We start from the raw sequence: 15761 nt of genomic DNA, 5'->3' as shown, positions 1-15761 counted from the left end.
TTTCGTCGAGCGCGCTTTAGTCGAACGCGGTTTTGTGGTGGAACCATAAAACCTCCAAGTGGCTTCAACAACTCTCTAAAAGAATGCAAATCCTTCCATTCCCCACCATCCAGCTGAAGAAGCTTCTTGGATGAGAAGCGAAACGTCTTCAAAGAAAAAAACGGTTTGTCTAGTTGCCTCTCGGGAAAAAAAGCACCTTTGGGACCACCATGAAAATCCCACCCCGCTCCCTATGGCGGCAGCAACAGATCACCTTCATCACATTTCCGTAAGGCTCCCACCACCTTAAAAAGCTACTTACGGTTAGCTCGTCTTCATCAGAGTTGAAGAGATTATCAAGGTCAGTATAGGAGACAACCAGGTCGTTTTCATGGAACAAACTAGTTGAAGCCGTGCGGTTGTGAGGGGGATTACGCTGCGCATCTATTGCTGAAAAGGAGAGCAAGGTCAAAGCTTGACGGTGAGGCGTTATCTAAATTGTAACATTTCCACTGCAGGTTGTCGTTTTATTAGAGGCTCTACCACCAAACAAACGAACGCAGGTAATCCTCGACTTACAACACTTCGCTTAATGACCACTCAACGTTACAACAGCACTGAAAAATGTGACATGACCACTTTTCAGAGTTACAAGCGGGGCAGGAGCTCTATGATCATATGAAAAGCCACGGTGGTGCAGTGGTTAGAATTGCAGTATTGCAGGCTACTTCTGCTGATTGCCGGCTGCCAGCAGTTTGGGCAGATCAAATCTCACTAAGCTCCAGGTTCACTCAGCCTTCCATCCTTCCGGGTTGGGTAAAATGGGGACCCAGATTGTTGGGGGCAAGAGGCTGATTCTGTAAATTGCTTAGAGAGGGCTGTAGAGCACTGTGAAGCGGTATAAGGGCTATTGCTATGATCAAAATTCAGATGCTTGACAACTAATTCGTATTTATGAAGGTCGTAGTGTCCCGGGGTCATGTGACCCCTTTGGGGAATCTTCTAACCAGCAAAGTTAATGGGGAAGCCAGATTCACTTAATAACCATGTTACTAATTTAATAACGGCCATGATTCACTTAACAATTGTGCCAAGAAAGATTATAGTGTGTATGTGTGTGTGTGTGCATGCGTGTGGGAGGGGGGAGATACTCACTTAACAAATGTCTCACTTAACAACATACATTTTGCCTTAATTATAGTCATAATTGAGGATCACCGGTACATTTCTGTTACTCTTACAGATTTAATTTTTATTTTTTTTACAATAAGCCACCTAAACACTCCCCCCCCACACACACACAAGTTAAGAAATTTTACCTTGTTTGACTGAAGGGCTAAAAAGTGACATTGCATCTTCTCCAACACCAGGTGTTCCATCGTCAGGCTGTGAAAAAAGGTAGCAGTCAGTAGCGATGTGAAAGAGGGATAAGGGATAACCCCAAAAAACAAGTTAGATTCTGCCATCCACGGAGATTGACCACTTAGCAGAGCATTGCCCCGTTCATTGCCAGTTGATTCCATTTAAAGAGCTGCTGTATCAAGATCTTTTTACATCAAGATCTTTGAGACGAGTTAAGATCTCTGTGCTCTACTCTCTCAGCTACGGTATCTTCAAAGTTAAAAAGGCCAGAGAAGTAACCAGGAGAATCACACACCAACAAACCTACTCTGTAAAATATTTTGTGCACAGCCCCTTCCAAAATCTGAGTAAGACAGTTTTTTCTTCTCTTTTTCTTCTCCTTTTTTCTCTCCTTTCCTTTTCTACATTTTCCTTTCCTTCCCTCTTCCTTTCCTTCCCGTCCCATCCTTCTTCCTTTTCTTTCCTTCCCTCTTCCTTTCCTTTCCTACATTTCCCTTCCCTCTTCCTTTTCTTCCCTTCCCTCTTCTTTCCTTTCCTACATTCCCTTCCCTCTTCCTTTTCTTTCCTTCCCACTTCATTTCCTTTCCTCCCCTCTTCCTTTCCTTTCCTACATTTTCCTTTTCCTTCCCTACGGATGGAAATTAATCATAGAGAGAACCAACCTAGAACTAAGGAGGGACTCTCTGACAGAATCATTTACCAGTGGAATACAAAAGGAAAAAAAAAAGCTTTTAGCAGAAACGTATTCCATAAGGAGGGTGTATATCCTGATCACAGGTTGATCAAAATCTTCCCAAGTGCCTATGTAGTCCCCTAAATATTTTAGATGGGACTAACAACTGAACTGTGTCTGACAACTTTGCTCTTTGAAGGCAGATGCTATGCTCTGCTCTATCACTATTTGTATTTTTTTAAAAAGTTGACATGCTAAACAAAACCAAGTGCACTGATAACGTTAACTAGTTGGGTCATGAAACGTCTGCAAGAAAACAACCAAGCTCACACAGCACCAAGGACCCCACAGTTCAACTCCGAGCTGCAAATGTTCTCTTCTATTGATAGAATTGGTTGTACAGACTTTGCACTCCTGTCGTGTGTAATCAGAATGGATAAAAATCGAATCAGATTTTTTTTATTTTTATCAAAATTTTATTTTTTTATTAACAAACATGTAAAATACACACACACACAAAACTTAGACGTACACCACATTTACACAATACAATACGAACAGGAGCTTCCTGTTCTTTCTAATAGCAATTATCAATCGATACCGCTCACCTTATGTTATTTCCCCTTCTATTGTATTTCATTTGGATTTCACCATTCTTAACCCTCTTGTTATCTTATTATCAAATTTATTTTAATAAAAATGCTTTTGGAGTAGAAATCTATCTAAAGATAGTTTTCTATTTAAGATACATTAATGGTTTAGTTTATTCAGCATGAAATGGAGCTTAGTTATGTAGCATGAGGAGGCTGTATATTCTGCAATATTGGGACTGTCGGTGAGTCAACAGCGGGTCAGAGGAGGAGCTACTGCAGGACAGAGATGACAGTTCCTCTTCTAAAATTATGATTTAAATCGAGTTGATTTAAATCAAGCCATTTTACTAGGGATTTAAATCGACTTGATTTAAATCAAATCCACCGTGGGTAATCCATCACATTAAAACGCGCCCCCTCCCCCCCGCCAAAAAAGCCTAGATCCTTAATATTAATGCTTACTCTACTGGTTTATATCCTGATTTTTTTCCCCCCACTTACCTTATGTTTTTTCCCAATTTCTCGGTCATTGTTTGGCCTGTCCTTTTTATCGGGAAATGGGAACTCTTCATCTCCATCAACAAATGCATATGGGTCCATCTCAAGCTCCTGGTCAGCTACTATAGCTGCTAGGTATTGGTTCTTGCTCTGGTACTGCTGGATCAATTCATCGGAGACCTTGAGAGGTTTCCTATATTGCAACATTAATCTATGGGGAAAAGAAAAAGATGGAATTATAAGGCGGTGCAAGTTGAAAATGCAAAATCCGTCTGTGATTCGTCAGCGAAGAAGGCAAGAAAAGGAAAGAAACAATGTGGAACTGCTTGCCTTCAGAAGTTGTAGCTGGAGACGTGATGCAGAAGAGGAGATGCGTACGTGCGCTAGAAAATGAACTTCTGGTTCCCAGCATTCGCACCAGCCAGTTAGTCTTCCGGTTAATGGCGTCCGTGCACGCGTGACAATCAGCTGGCCGGTGCACATGCTCACGCTGGAAAACAGAAGACCAGCTCTTCCAGTTTTTGGCACTGCTACATGTACAAAGGCCAGCTGATCATCACGCCTGCATGCACACCAGAAACCTGGAAGAGGAACAGCCGATGTGGCACCTGCCAGGCGACATGGCTCCGAGTGCCACTTCAGGCACGTGTGCCATAGGTTCCCCATCATGGGTATACAGACTCCTGCTTGAGCAAGGGCATCAGTCGTGGGATAGGGCCCAGTATGGGTGTACTGGTAGTAGCCGGAAGCAGCGGCCATCGTACCGGTACAGTGGCTCGTTTGCCCACCCGCCCGCGTTCTATGGCTGTTTAGAACGCGACCAGCAAATTGTGCATGAATGCGCACAGCACCTGCGCAACCACCATCGAGCAGCTGGATGTCGCAAGGTGGTGGCATGCGCGTGCGGGTGCAGCATGCATTCCCAACTAGGATGCCCAGCCCTATGCACAGCGTACCGATTGCAACGGGATCCGGAACCCACCACTAAAGGGGATGGATTAGAAAACCTCCAAGGTCCCTTTCAATTCTATTATTCTGTTAAATGGTGCTCATGGGTATAGCCATCTTTTCTCCAAGCAGCTCCAACAATATGGAGCAATTTATACAATTTGCAGAAAATGGATTAGTTAACATAGCTCAGTCTAAGACTACTAGCCTAAGCAAGAATTATGGATTTACAGGTGAAACTCAAAACATTAGAATATCATGCAAAAGTTCATTTATCTCAGTAACACAACTTAAAAGGTGAAACTAATATATGAGATAAGACTCATTACATGCAAAGCAAGATAGTTCAAGCTGTGATTTGTCATAATTATGGTGATTATGGCGTACAGATCATGAAAACCCCAAATCCACCATCTCAGAAAATTAGAATATTACATGCAATCAATAAAACAAGGATTGTGCATAGAACAATATCGGACCTCTGAAAAGTATAAGCATGCATATGTACTCAGTACTTGGTTTGGGCCCCTTTTGCAGCAATTGCTGCCTCAATGCGACATGGCATGGAAGCTATCAGCCTGTGGCACTGCTGAGGTGTTATGGAAGACCAGGATGCTTCATTAGCAGCCTTCAGTTCTTCTGCATTGTTCGGTCTCATGTCTCTCATCTTTCTCTTGGCAATGCCCCATAGATTCTCTATGGGGTTCAGGTCAGGCGAGTTTGCTGGCCAATCAAGCACAGTAATCCCACGTTAATTGAACCAGGTTTTGGTGTTTTTGGCAGTGTGGGCAGGTGCCAAGTCCTGCTGGAAAATGAAGTCAGCATCCCCTTAAAGCTCGTCTGCGGAAGGAAGCATGAAGTGCTCCAAAATCTCCTGGTAGACGGCTGCGTTGACCCTGGACTTAATGAAGCACAGTGGACCAATGCCAACAGATGACATGGCTCCCCAAATCAACAGAGACTGTGGAAACTTCACACTGGACTTCAAGCATCTTGCAGTGTGCCTCTCCATTCTTCCTCCATACTCTGGGTCCTTGGTTTCTAAATGAGATGCAAAAGTTGCTCTCATCAGAAAAGAGGACTTTGGACCATTGAGCAACAAACCAGGTCTGTTTTTCTTTAGCCCAAGTAAGATGCTTCTGACGATGTTTGTTGTTCAGGAGCGGCTTCACAAGAGGAATACGACATTTGAAGCCCATGTCCAGGATCCGTCTGTGTGTGGTGGCTCTTGATGCAATGACTCCAGCCTCAGTCCACTCCCTTGTGAAAGTCCCCAACACTTTTGTATGGCCTTTTCCTGACAATCCTCTCCAGGCTGCGGTCATCCCTGCTACTTCTGCACCTTTTTCTTCCACACTTTTCCCTTCCACATAACTTTCTATTAATGTGCTTTGATTCAGCACTTTGGGAACATCCAACTTCTTTTGCAATTACCTTTTGAGGCTTTCCCTCCTTATGGAGGGTGTCAATGATGGTTTTCTGCACAACTGTCATGTCAGCAGTCTTTCCCATGATTGTGATTCCTACTGAACCAGACTGAGAGACCATTTGAAGGCTTAGGAACCCTTTGCAGGTGTTATGGCTTAATTAGCTGATTAGAATGGGACACTTTGAGCCTAGAATATTGCACCTTTTCACAATATTCTAATTTTCTGAGATTGTAAATTTGGGGTTTTCATGAGCTGTAAGCCATAATCATCACAATAATGACAAATCACGGCTTGAACTATCTTGCTTTGCATATAATGAATCTATCTCATATATTAATTTCACCTTTTAAGTTGCATTACTGAGATAGATGAACTTTTGCACAATATTCCAATTTCTTGAGTTTCACCTGTATTTTTTACTGATCTAGCTCTTTTAAGTAATATACCATATTAATCCTCTCACATTAGAATTAAAAATAGTTTAACTTCTATATAGGTGTGTAAGTCTTATGTAAGAATATTAGGCAATATTCTTTGGCCACATATGTGCGGAGTAATGTTGTTTCAAGTTTTTTATGTCCACGCACAGGTAGTCCTCAACCTGTGACTACACTTGAGCCCAAAATCTCTGCTGCTATGTGAAACAGTTAGGTTAATTTTGACCCATTTTATGACCTTTACCATAGTTATTAAGGAAATCACTGCCGTCATTAAGTTAGTAACACGGTTGTTAAGTGAATCTGGCTTCCCCATTGACTTTGTTTGTCAGAAGGTCACAAAAGTTGAGCACATGGCCCAGGACACTGCAATTGTCGTAAGTCTGAGTCAGTTGCCAAGTCTCTGGATTTTGATCATGTGACCATGGGGATGCTCCAACAGTTGTAAGTGTAGAAATGGTCAGAACTCACTTTTTAAAGTGCCATTGTAACTTTGAACAGTCACTAAAGGAATTGTTGTAAGCCGAGGACTACCTGTATTTGAATAACACAACACTTTGGATTCACAAAAACCATTTCCTCCAATGTAGCCACAGTAATTTTACACTTTTAAAAATGGCCATCCTACTTAGGGTTCTATTCTTACAAAATGATTAGGGAGAAATCATTTTGTATCTGTTCCTTTTCAGCAGCTAGTTTTCAGATAAAAGATCCATCTCCATTTGTGTCAATAAAGCTACTAAAGAATCATGATGTGTATCATACAGCTTGGGAATCAGCACTGAAACCTGTTGGAAGACTGACTGATTTACCCATTTAGCAGATTACAGTGTAATTAACACAGAATTTCCACACTGGGACACAGTTATTCCCCAAGTGACCTGATCTGAGAAGAACTATACTATTTATTGAAAAACGTTGAGCATCCCCTTCTGCTGTCTGATGATCACAAGACTGAACATTCTCAGTCAGTACAACCAGGATTAAAGGCAATATTGAAAATGAGTCTGTATTCAAATACTATATTACAGTCAGTCCTTTGGTTTTTCTGGAAGATCACGGTAAGAAAATTGGGCTTTTGGTGGTCTAATTCCACTACCACCAGTAAACAATCTAGGTTTTTGGGGACCTTGGTGCACTCTGAGCTTGGAGGGTTTCCAGGAGACGTTTCAATACCCAACTAGGTAACATCATCAGGCTTAGCACTGGTGATTAACTAGCACTCCGAGAGCACCAAGAGCCCCATAGTTCAATCTCTGAGCTACAAGTCTATAGACATAGTTGTCCCAAAGGTGCTTTTTTTTTCCCAAGAGGCAACTGGACTTTCTGGTTTTTCCTTGAAGATGTTTCGCTTCTCATCCAAGAAGCTTCTTCGAAGCGAAACGTCTTCAAAGAAAAACCAGAAAGTCCAGTTGCCTCTTGGAAAAGCACCTTTGGGACTCTGAGCTACAAATATTCTCTTCTATCAGTACCAATCTAGGTCCGTTGTCTGAAGATCAGAAGCTTCTACACTAACACTGCATTAGGAGAGTTGGATAGAGTATCTATTACCACTTTTCGTTTCAGCTTTAAAATAAAACCAATGCGGAAAAATGCACCTTATTGCATTTCCTACACAGTGTCATCAGAATTGCCCCACATTTTTAAATAGATCATGGCAAACGAGATACTTAATAGTGTCCCAGATAAGGCCAAAAAAATTTGATACAATCAGAATTTTTTAAAAAGACTCTTTTTAACTCCCAATGTGAAATCAGTAAAAGATTTGACCGTTTTTCTTAACTACGTATAGGTAGTCCTCGACTTACAACCGTTCATTTAGCAAACGTTCAAAGTTACAACAGTAGTAAGTGTGAGAAATGGTCCTAAGTCACTTTTTTTCAGTGCTGAAAAAAGTGACTTCGGACCATTTTTCACACTTAACGACCGTTGCAGCATCCCTGCAAATCACATGATCAAAATTCAGATGCTTGGCACCTGACTCATATTCACGAGGGTTGCAGTGTCCCGCGGTCACATGATCCCATTTTGCGACCTTATGACAAGCAAACTGGTTGGGGAAAACCGGATTCACTTAACAATCACGTTACTAGCAGTAGCAATTGCACTTCAGAGTTATAAATCACGTCACGGTGCTTTTACAGCCCTCTCTAAGCGTATACAGAATCAGCCTCTTGCCCCCAACAACATGGGTCCTCATTTTACCCATGTTGAAAGGATGGAACGCTAAGTCAACATTGAGCCTGGTGGGATTCAAACTGCCAAATTGCAGGCAGCTAGCAGTCAGCAGAAGTAGCCCTGCAGTAGTACTTCACTCTAACCACTGCGCCACCGCGGCTCTTAACTTGCAAACTTAAAAACCGCAGTGATTCACATAACAATGGTGGTAAGCAAGGTCGTGAAATTGGGCAAACCTGACTTAACAACTGTCTCACTCAGCAACAGAAATTTGGGGCTCAATCGTGGTCATCAATCGAGGACTACCTGTATAAATGTACTCTTAAATCCAACCCCCCCCCAAAAAAAGTGTTTTGTCCTTCTTTCTCCAAGGATAATTAAGCTTATATCCTTTCATCTCTCTCTCTCTATTTTCATATCGTGCAGTGGCAACAAACAGCTGCAATCATCAGCTACCACTGAAGGATTCTAAAACAAGGGAACTGCAAGGGGTTTGGGGTTTTTTTTTTTTTTTTTGGCCAATTCATTTCAAGAAAATGCAGTTCTTTTGAAATTCAGCAGCAATCAGGGACAATTAAATTCATCATTTGTTTGCAAGGAGAGTAGATTATAGATAGCTTGCTAGGAAACCGTCAAGTTGGTTCTCTGAATAATAGGAATAAAGAGAAGATGCAATCCTGCAAAGATGAGACAGAAGAGAAGAAAAATCTGTAACACATCTCCTCGCATGGCGTTCTCCTTCTTGATCTTGGCTTCAGTTCTCATAAAAATAAATATACCATGTTTTCCCGAAAATAAGACAGAGTCCCCCTATCCTGTCCCCCCCGTCCCCAAAATAAGAGCTTGGCCTTATTTTCAGGGAGGTCTTATTATTTTTGAGATACAGGAGGCCCCTTAACCTCGGCCCGCGAATTAGCTGATCCAGAGAGGACCGGAAGTTATGTCTCTGTTTCTGGCAAACTCTTGCCAGCCCTAGTGTTGCTGGGCCTGCCACTCTTTTTGCGGCCGCCACTAAGAGAAGGGAGTGGCCTCCGCAAGAACTTTCCGCATGGATGGCAGGTGCACGTGGGGCAAATGTGGGCTTGTTCCCCTCCTTCCTCTGCCTCAGGAAATGGCAGGGACCGGCTGTCCATGCATTTAAATATTTTTGGGGGAGGTCTTATTTTAGCGCATGCGCTCAACAGCCCGATTGGGCTTATTATCCAGGGAGGTCTTATTTTTGGGGAAACAGGACACCCAAGTGATATGTTTTGAACATACAGAGGAGAACTTAAAAGCATGAATAAACTGGAATTGATAAAATAAAGGTTGGATAATATTAAATTACGGAGGCAATATTCTCTAAGGGGTTATAATTGAGAAGAAGCCCCAAAAGCAATACAAGTTGTCCTCGATTTTCAACCATTTGTTTAGTAACCGTTCGAAGTTACAACGGCACTGGGGGGGAAAGTGACTTACGACTGTTTTTCACACTTACGACCATAGCAGCATCCCCATGGTCAGGTGATCAAAATTCGTGTGCTTGGCAAACTGGCATGTGTTCAAATATTGCTGCGGTGTCCCTGGGATCATGTGATCCCCTTTTGTGACCTGCTGACAAGCAGTGTCAATGGGGAAAGCCAGATTCACTGAACGACCATGTCACTAACTAAACAACTGCAGCGACTCGCTTAACAACGGTGGCCAGAACAGTAATAAAATGTGGCAAAACTCACTTAGCAACTGTCTTGTTTAGCAATGGAAATTTGGGGTGCAATTGTGGATGCCTTATCGCGAAAGCCACAGTTCAACGGTGGCAGAGAGGACGCGGTACATGCTACGGTTCCTATGCTGCATGCGGCTTGCACGGCCGCTCAGGCCCCAGGAGGGTCCAGGTGTGGTGGGCCCCCAGACGACATAGCCCAGGCCATATGAACTGCCCTGCTCACCGACCCTTGCTTTCAAGCAAACCGTCAGGCCTGCAGTCATATTCCTTTTAGGATCTTTGGCCTGCCACACTCTCTCTTATTACTCTGCTGTTTCATTAGTGGGGAATTGGGAGGGGGAATAGAAAGGAGTAGAATGTTATGTAGCCAAAACAAAATTCCTTTCTAGAAGCCCAAGGTCATTCTTTGTCTCCGCACCTCTGCACCTGACAGGAACTAGAGGGGTGGAAATGCCAATATGGCAGTGGACCATGTGATGGACTTGAGGGTGTGAGGACAAGATCATGAACTTTCAACTGGGTAGAAATCCCAGGAAGCTTTCAGATTCGGGTTTCTCACAGATGTGTCAACATGTCTCTCTTAATAAATTGGAACTTTGAGGAAAGCTCTGCCTTGAACTCTGATTTGATTCTGGATGATATTTGGAACGCTGACATCAACAGCTTCTCACTCGGCAAGACGGTCTGGCCTTGAAGGGTTCAAAAATATACATCCCTGATACCCAACATATAGCAGTGGTACAATGGTGCCACAATGCTAGGGCTGTGGAACACTTCGGGTTCCTAAATTCCCTTCAGCTGATGAACTGACAGTTCTGGTGGCCGTGAATGAAACAAGATTTAGAGGAATATGTTTGGAGCAGCACCATCTGTGCCACCATGAAGAAATGATTGGGAAAACCTCCCGGCCTTCTACAGACGGTGACGACCCCTACCAGACCATGGGAGGACTTAGCCATGGATTTATTGTAGAACTACCAGAAACTCGTGACAATACAGTCATCTGGACCAGTGGTGGGTTAGTCATTTTTTTAGTCATTTATTAAGATTTATAGGCCGCCCTTTTCCCTGAGGGGACTCAGGGCGGCTTACAATCACGGGGAAGGGGGTGCAATATCAAAAAACAAACAAAATGTGAACAAAAGAAAAATAATAAAACACAACTTGCATTCAACAGTCAACACTCGGGCGGGTAAATTGGGAACCTATCCCCAGGCCTGATGGGAGAGCCAGGTCTTGAGGGCTGCGCGAAAGGTCTGGATGGTGGTGAGGGTGCGGATCTCGACGGGGAGATCGTTCCACAGGGTCGGAGCTGCAACAGAAAAGGCTCTCCTCCGTGTAGTCGCCAGTCGACATTGACTGGCAGATGGGATTCGGAGGAGGCCCAGTCTGTGCGATCTAATCGGTCGGAGGGAGGTAATCGGCAGAAGGCGGTCTCTCAAGTATCCAGATCCACTACCATGGAGTGCTTTAAAGGTGGTCATCAGTACCCTGAAGCCCACCCGGAGACCGACAGGTAGCCAGTGCAGCTCGCGGAGGATAGGTGTAACGTGGGCGAACCGCGGTGCGCCCACTATCACTCGCGTGGCTGCATTCTGGACTAACTGCAGTCGCCGGATGCACTTCAAGGGCAACCCCATGTAGAGCCCATTGCAGTATTCCAGCCTAGAGATCACAAGGGCTCGAGTGACTGTTGCGAGAGCCTCCCGGTTTAGGTAGGGCCGCAACTGGCGGACCAGGCGAACCTGGGCAAATGCCCCTCTGGTCACAGCTGACAACTGGTGGTCAAAAGTCAGCTGTGGATCCAGGAGGACTCCTAAGTTGCGAACCCTATCTGAGGGGTATAAAATTTGACCCCCCAGCCTAAGTGTTGGAACATTAGCCAAATTGTTGGGAGGGAAACACAACAGCCACTCGGTCTTGTCCGGGTTGAGTACCAGTTTGTTAGCGCTCATCCAGCTCTTAACGGCCTCAAGACCCCGGTTCATCACGTCCACCGCTTCATTGAGTTGGCACGGGGCGGACAGATACAGTTGCGTATCGTCCGCATATTGGTGGTATTTTATCCCGTGCCTCCGAATGATCTCGCCCAGCGGTTTCATGTATATGTTAAATAGTAGGGGGGATAAGACCGAACCCTGCGGCACCCCACATGTTAGGGGCCTCAGGGACGATCTCTGCCCCCCGACCAACACCGACTGCGACCTGTCCGAGAGGTAAGAGGAGAACCACTGCAAAACAGTGCCTCCCACCCCCACCTCCCGCAGTCGTCGCAGAAGGATACCATGGTCGATGGTATCGAAAGCCGCTGAGAGGTCAAGGAGAACCAGGATGGACGCATAGCCTCCATCTCTGGCCCTCCAGAGATCATCGGTCAATGCGACCAAAGCGGTTTCTGTGCTGTAACCAGGTCTGAAGCCGGACTGGAAGGGGTCAAGATAACTAGCTTCCTCCAAGGCCCGTTGAAGCTGGAAGGCCACCACCTTCTCCACAACCTTCCCAATAAAGGGGAGGTTGGAGACAGGACGAAAGTTGTTTAAAATGGCTGGATCCAAGGATGGTTTCTTCAGGAGGGGTCTCACCACCGCCGTTTTGAGTACGGCGGGGAAGTGCCCCTCCCGAAGGGAGGCGGTCACGACCGCCTGGATCCAGCCATGTGTCACCTCCCTGCTGTTGGCAACCAGCCAGGAGGGACACGGGTCCAGAATGCAGGTGGAGGCACTTACAGCTCGAATGGCCTTGTCCACATCCCCAGAGGCAACATCCTGGAACTCAACCCAGAGATGATTTGCCAAGTAATCCTCCTGTGTCTCGGCTGGATCTACTGCGGTGGAGTCCAAGTCCGACCGGAACCGAGCTACTTTGTCCGCCAAGAACTGAGCATAGTCCTCAGCCCTACCCTGCAAGGGGTCTCCCGCATCCCTCCTATTAAGGAGGGAGCGGGTTATCCTAAACAGGGCGGCTGGGCGTGACTCGGCGGACGCTACCAAGGCGGAGATGTGTGATCTTTTGGCAGCTCTTAATGCCCGAACGTAGTCCTTGGTGCAGGTAGTCAGAAGTGCTCGGTTCGCCTCGGACTTATCGGACCTCCACAGGTGCTCTAGGCATCTCCTCCGGCGTTTCTTCTCCCGGAGCTCCTCGGTGAACCAAGGAGGTCTCCGGGATCCACTGACCCGGAGGGGCCGTAGTGGCGCAATCCGATCAAGAGACTCCGACGCCGCCGAATGCCAGGCGGCAACCAGAGTCTCCGCCGAACTGTGGGCGAGAGTATCAGGAATAACCCCAAGCTCCGTCTGGAACCTCAACGGGTCCATAAGTCGCCTGGGGCGGAACCACCTGGTCGGTTCCTCCTCCCTACGGTGGGGGTTTGGCCTCCGGAAGTCAAGCCTCAGTAGGCAGTGGTCTGACCACGACAGGGGTATGATCTCATTACCCCTCAAACCAAGATCACACATCCACTGCTCCGAGAGGAATACGAGGTCGAGCATGTGACCCGCTGCATGGGTTGGGCCCCGAATTACCTGGGTCAAGCCCATGGCTGTCATGGAAGCCATGAACTCCTGCGCCCCATCAGAGCGTTCACCGAGCGATGGCAAATTAAAGTCCCCCAGAACTATAAGCCTGGGGAACTCAACTGCCAGCTCGGCTACTGACTCGAGGAGCGAGGGGAGGGATGCTGCAACGCAGTTGGGAGGCAGGTACGTTAGCAGCAAACCCACTTGACCCTTGAGGTCCAACTTTATCAGCAGGGACTCACACCCGACAAGCTCCGGAGCAGGGACCCTACGAGGTAACAGAGACTCCCGGATAACAATAGCCACACCGCCACCCCTTCCCTGGGCTCTCGGCTGATGAAGCACCTGAAATCCCTCTGGGCACATCTCTACAAGGGGGACTCCTCCTTCTGTGCCCAGCCAGGTTTCAGTAATACATGCCAGGTCTGCCCTCTCGTCAACAATTAAGTCCCGGACGAGAGGAGCTTTGTGTACAACAGACCTGGCATTTAGCGACAACAGCCTGAGACCAGGGTCCTGACTACTCGCGCCATCTGGTCTTGGAGTGGGGCTCATAGGGCCGGAAGGAGGGATCTCTGTGATGTAGCGAACCCTCCTTCCCCGGTAATGGCTAGCCCTAAAGTCCCCGCCATGTCTGCCCCTCCCTGTAATGACCGTAATGCTCCGACCCACTCCCGTAGCAGTAGTCCCCCCGACCACCCCACTGACCCCCGCCTTCCCCAGCAGGCCCTCCTTCCGGCTCCCGTTACAACCAGTACGCCGCAACGGGGCAGGACGTCCATCATGTGGATGCGTGCAATGCGTGCATGCGTACCCACTGCCCATGATGCTCCAGCTGCTCAGTGGAACGTTGCGCAGGTGCTGTACACCCCGCAAATTCCCCAGTCGGCTTAAATAGAGTTAAGGAGAGTGGGTGGGCCCTCCAGAGCACCGCACAGGCCACCCCCTTCCCCCCCACTTATAAAGCAGACCCAGCCCTACATGGGCCATCTGGACCTGAATCATACACTGTACAGATTCAGAAAAGCAGAAGAGATGCAATGGCTCATATTCACACAGCAGTCTGTCGCAAACCATTTTAATTTAAATGGTAGCTGATACAGATAGTTCTGGGTTTACAACAATTTGTTAAGTGACCATTCGAAGTTACGATGGCACTGAAAAAAGTAACTTATGACCAACTTTTCACACTTACAACCATTGCAGCATCCCCTTGGTCACGTGATCAAAATTCAGACGCCTAGCAACAGGCTCGTATTTATGACGGTTGCAGTGTCCCAGGGTCACGACAAGCGAAGTCAATGGGGAAAATGGGTTCCCTTCAACAGCTGTATTGCTAACTGAACAACTGCAGTGGTTCACTTAACGTCCATGGCAAGAAAGTAAAAATAGGGCAAAACTCACTAACAACTGTCTTGCTTAGCAACAGAAATTTTGTCCTCAATTGTGGTCGTAAATCGAGGACTACTTGTACAGTTGTTTCTTTATCAACATTATAATGGTTCAACCACCAGGACCTCAGGGTTACGGATTTCATCATTTCTCAGTGAAAAAATATAGCCAAGAACAAGCAAATCAGTCAATTCCCTCTCTCTCCCCCTCTCTGTCTGTCTGTCTGTCTCTCACTTTTTTTATCTCTCTCTTTCTCCCTCTCTCTCTCCCCCCCTCTGTCTGTCTGTCTGTCTCTCTCTGTCTCTCTCTCTGCCTCTCCCCCTCCCTCCTTAATGGAGGCAATGAAGAGCAGTCTACCAAAAGATATTGGTTTATTACGTAAAGGTGACTGGAACCTTCAGAGATTGTGTCTGTGTTATCTTGGAGTTCGTGATTAGAAAAGAGGGGGGGGGGGGAGAAAGATCAGAAGGGTATAGACAGTACCGGACTTCAGAAGAATAGATTTTCATCAACGCAAAATAAAAAATAAGGTAGATCAGATCCAATGCTTAGAAATTCCGAAGGCAAAAGCTACCTGGAAAATCTTCCTGAAAGAAAGCACTGAAGATGCAATTACAAACACTTCCTATTAAAAGAGACACCTAAATAAACCGGTTGCATATATCTAAATCTATCTAAATTGCCAAATATAAAAATACAGACAGAGAAAATGGAAGAAGAGAAGTATAGCCAAAGAAGGATAGAAAGTAATTAACCGAAACTACATGGATTCTAAAAAGACAAAATCTCAGAATATGGTTAAGGTTAGAGAGAAATTTCTACACCTTCAGAAACAAGAAAGGCTGAGTGGTTGTATGGCATTCTATTGTGAGGGGTGGGGAGGGGTGAATTGATGGGTTATAACCCCAAATCAGAAGGTATTACAGATAGTCCTCGACTTATGACCACAACTGAGCTCAACATTTCTGTGCTTGATGGTGCCGTGGTTAGAATGCAGCATGGCAGGATAACTCTGCACAGAGTCTGGAGTTCGATTCTGAGAAGGATCGAG

The 15761-nt window shown here is 45.9% G+C and overlaps 1 protein-coding gene across 3 annotated transcripts in view; it reads right to left on the bottom strand.

Moving 5' to 3' along the window:
* MED13 (mediator complex subunit 13) overlaps nucleotides 1-15761 on the bottom strand; it is a 197714-nt gene that overhangs the window by 51877 nt on the left and 130076 nt on the right. For all 3 annotated transcript variants that reach the window (XM_032216864.1, XM_032216862.1, XM_032216863.1), the window contains 3 exons: nucleotides 3109-3316; nucleotides 1299-1365; nucleotides 302-429 (listed from right to left, as the gene is read on the bottom strand). In XM_032216864.1, the coding sequence (XP_032072755.1) occupies nucleotides 302-429; nucleotides 1299-1365; nucleotides 3109-3316 (403 nt within the window). The remainder of the gene's footprint in view (nucleotides 1-301; nucleotides 430-1298; nucleotides 1366-3108; nucleotides 3317-15761) is intronic.

This window comes from Thamnophis elegans, chromosome 4 (genome assembly GCF_009769535.1).
Source record: "Thamnophis elegans isolate rThaEle1 chromosome 4, rThaEle1.pri, whole genome shotgun sequence".
Classification (NCBI taxonomy): domain Eukaryota; kingdom Metazoa; phylum Chordata; class Lepidosauria; order Squamata; family Colubridae; genus Thamnophis; species Thamnophis elegans.
Note: the sequence above shows the minus strand (reverse complement) of the source record. Positions and strands in the feature narration are given on the sequence as shown.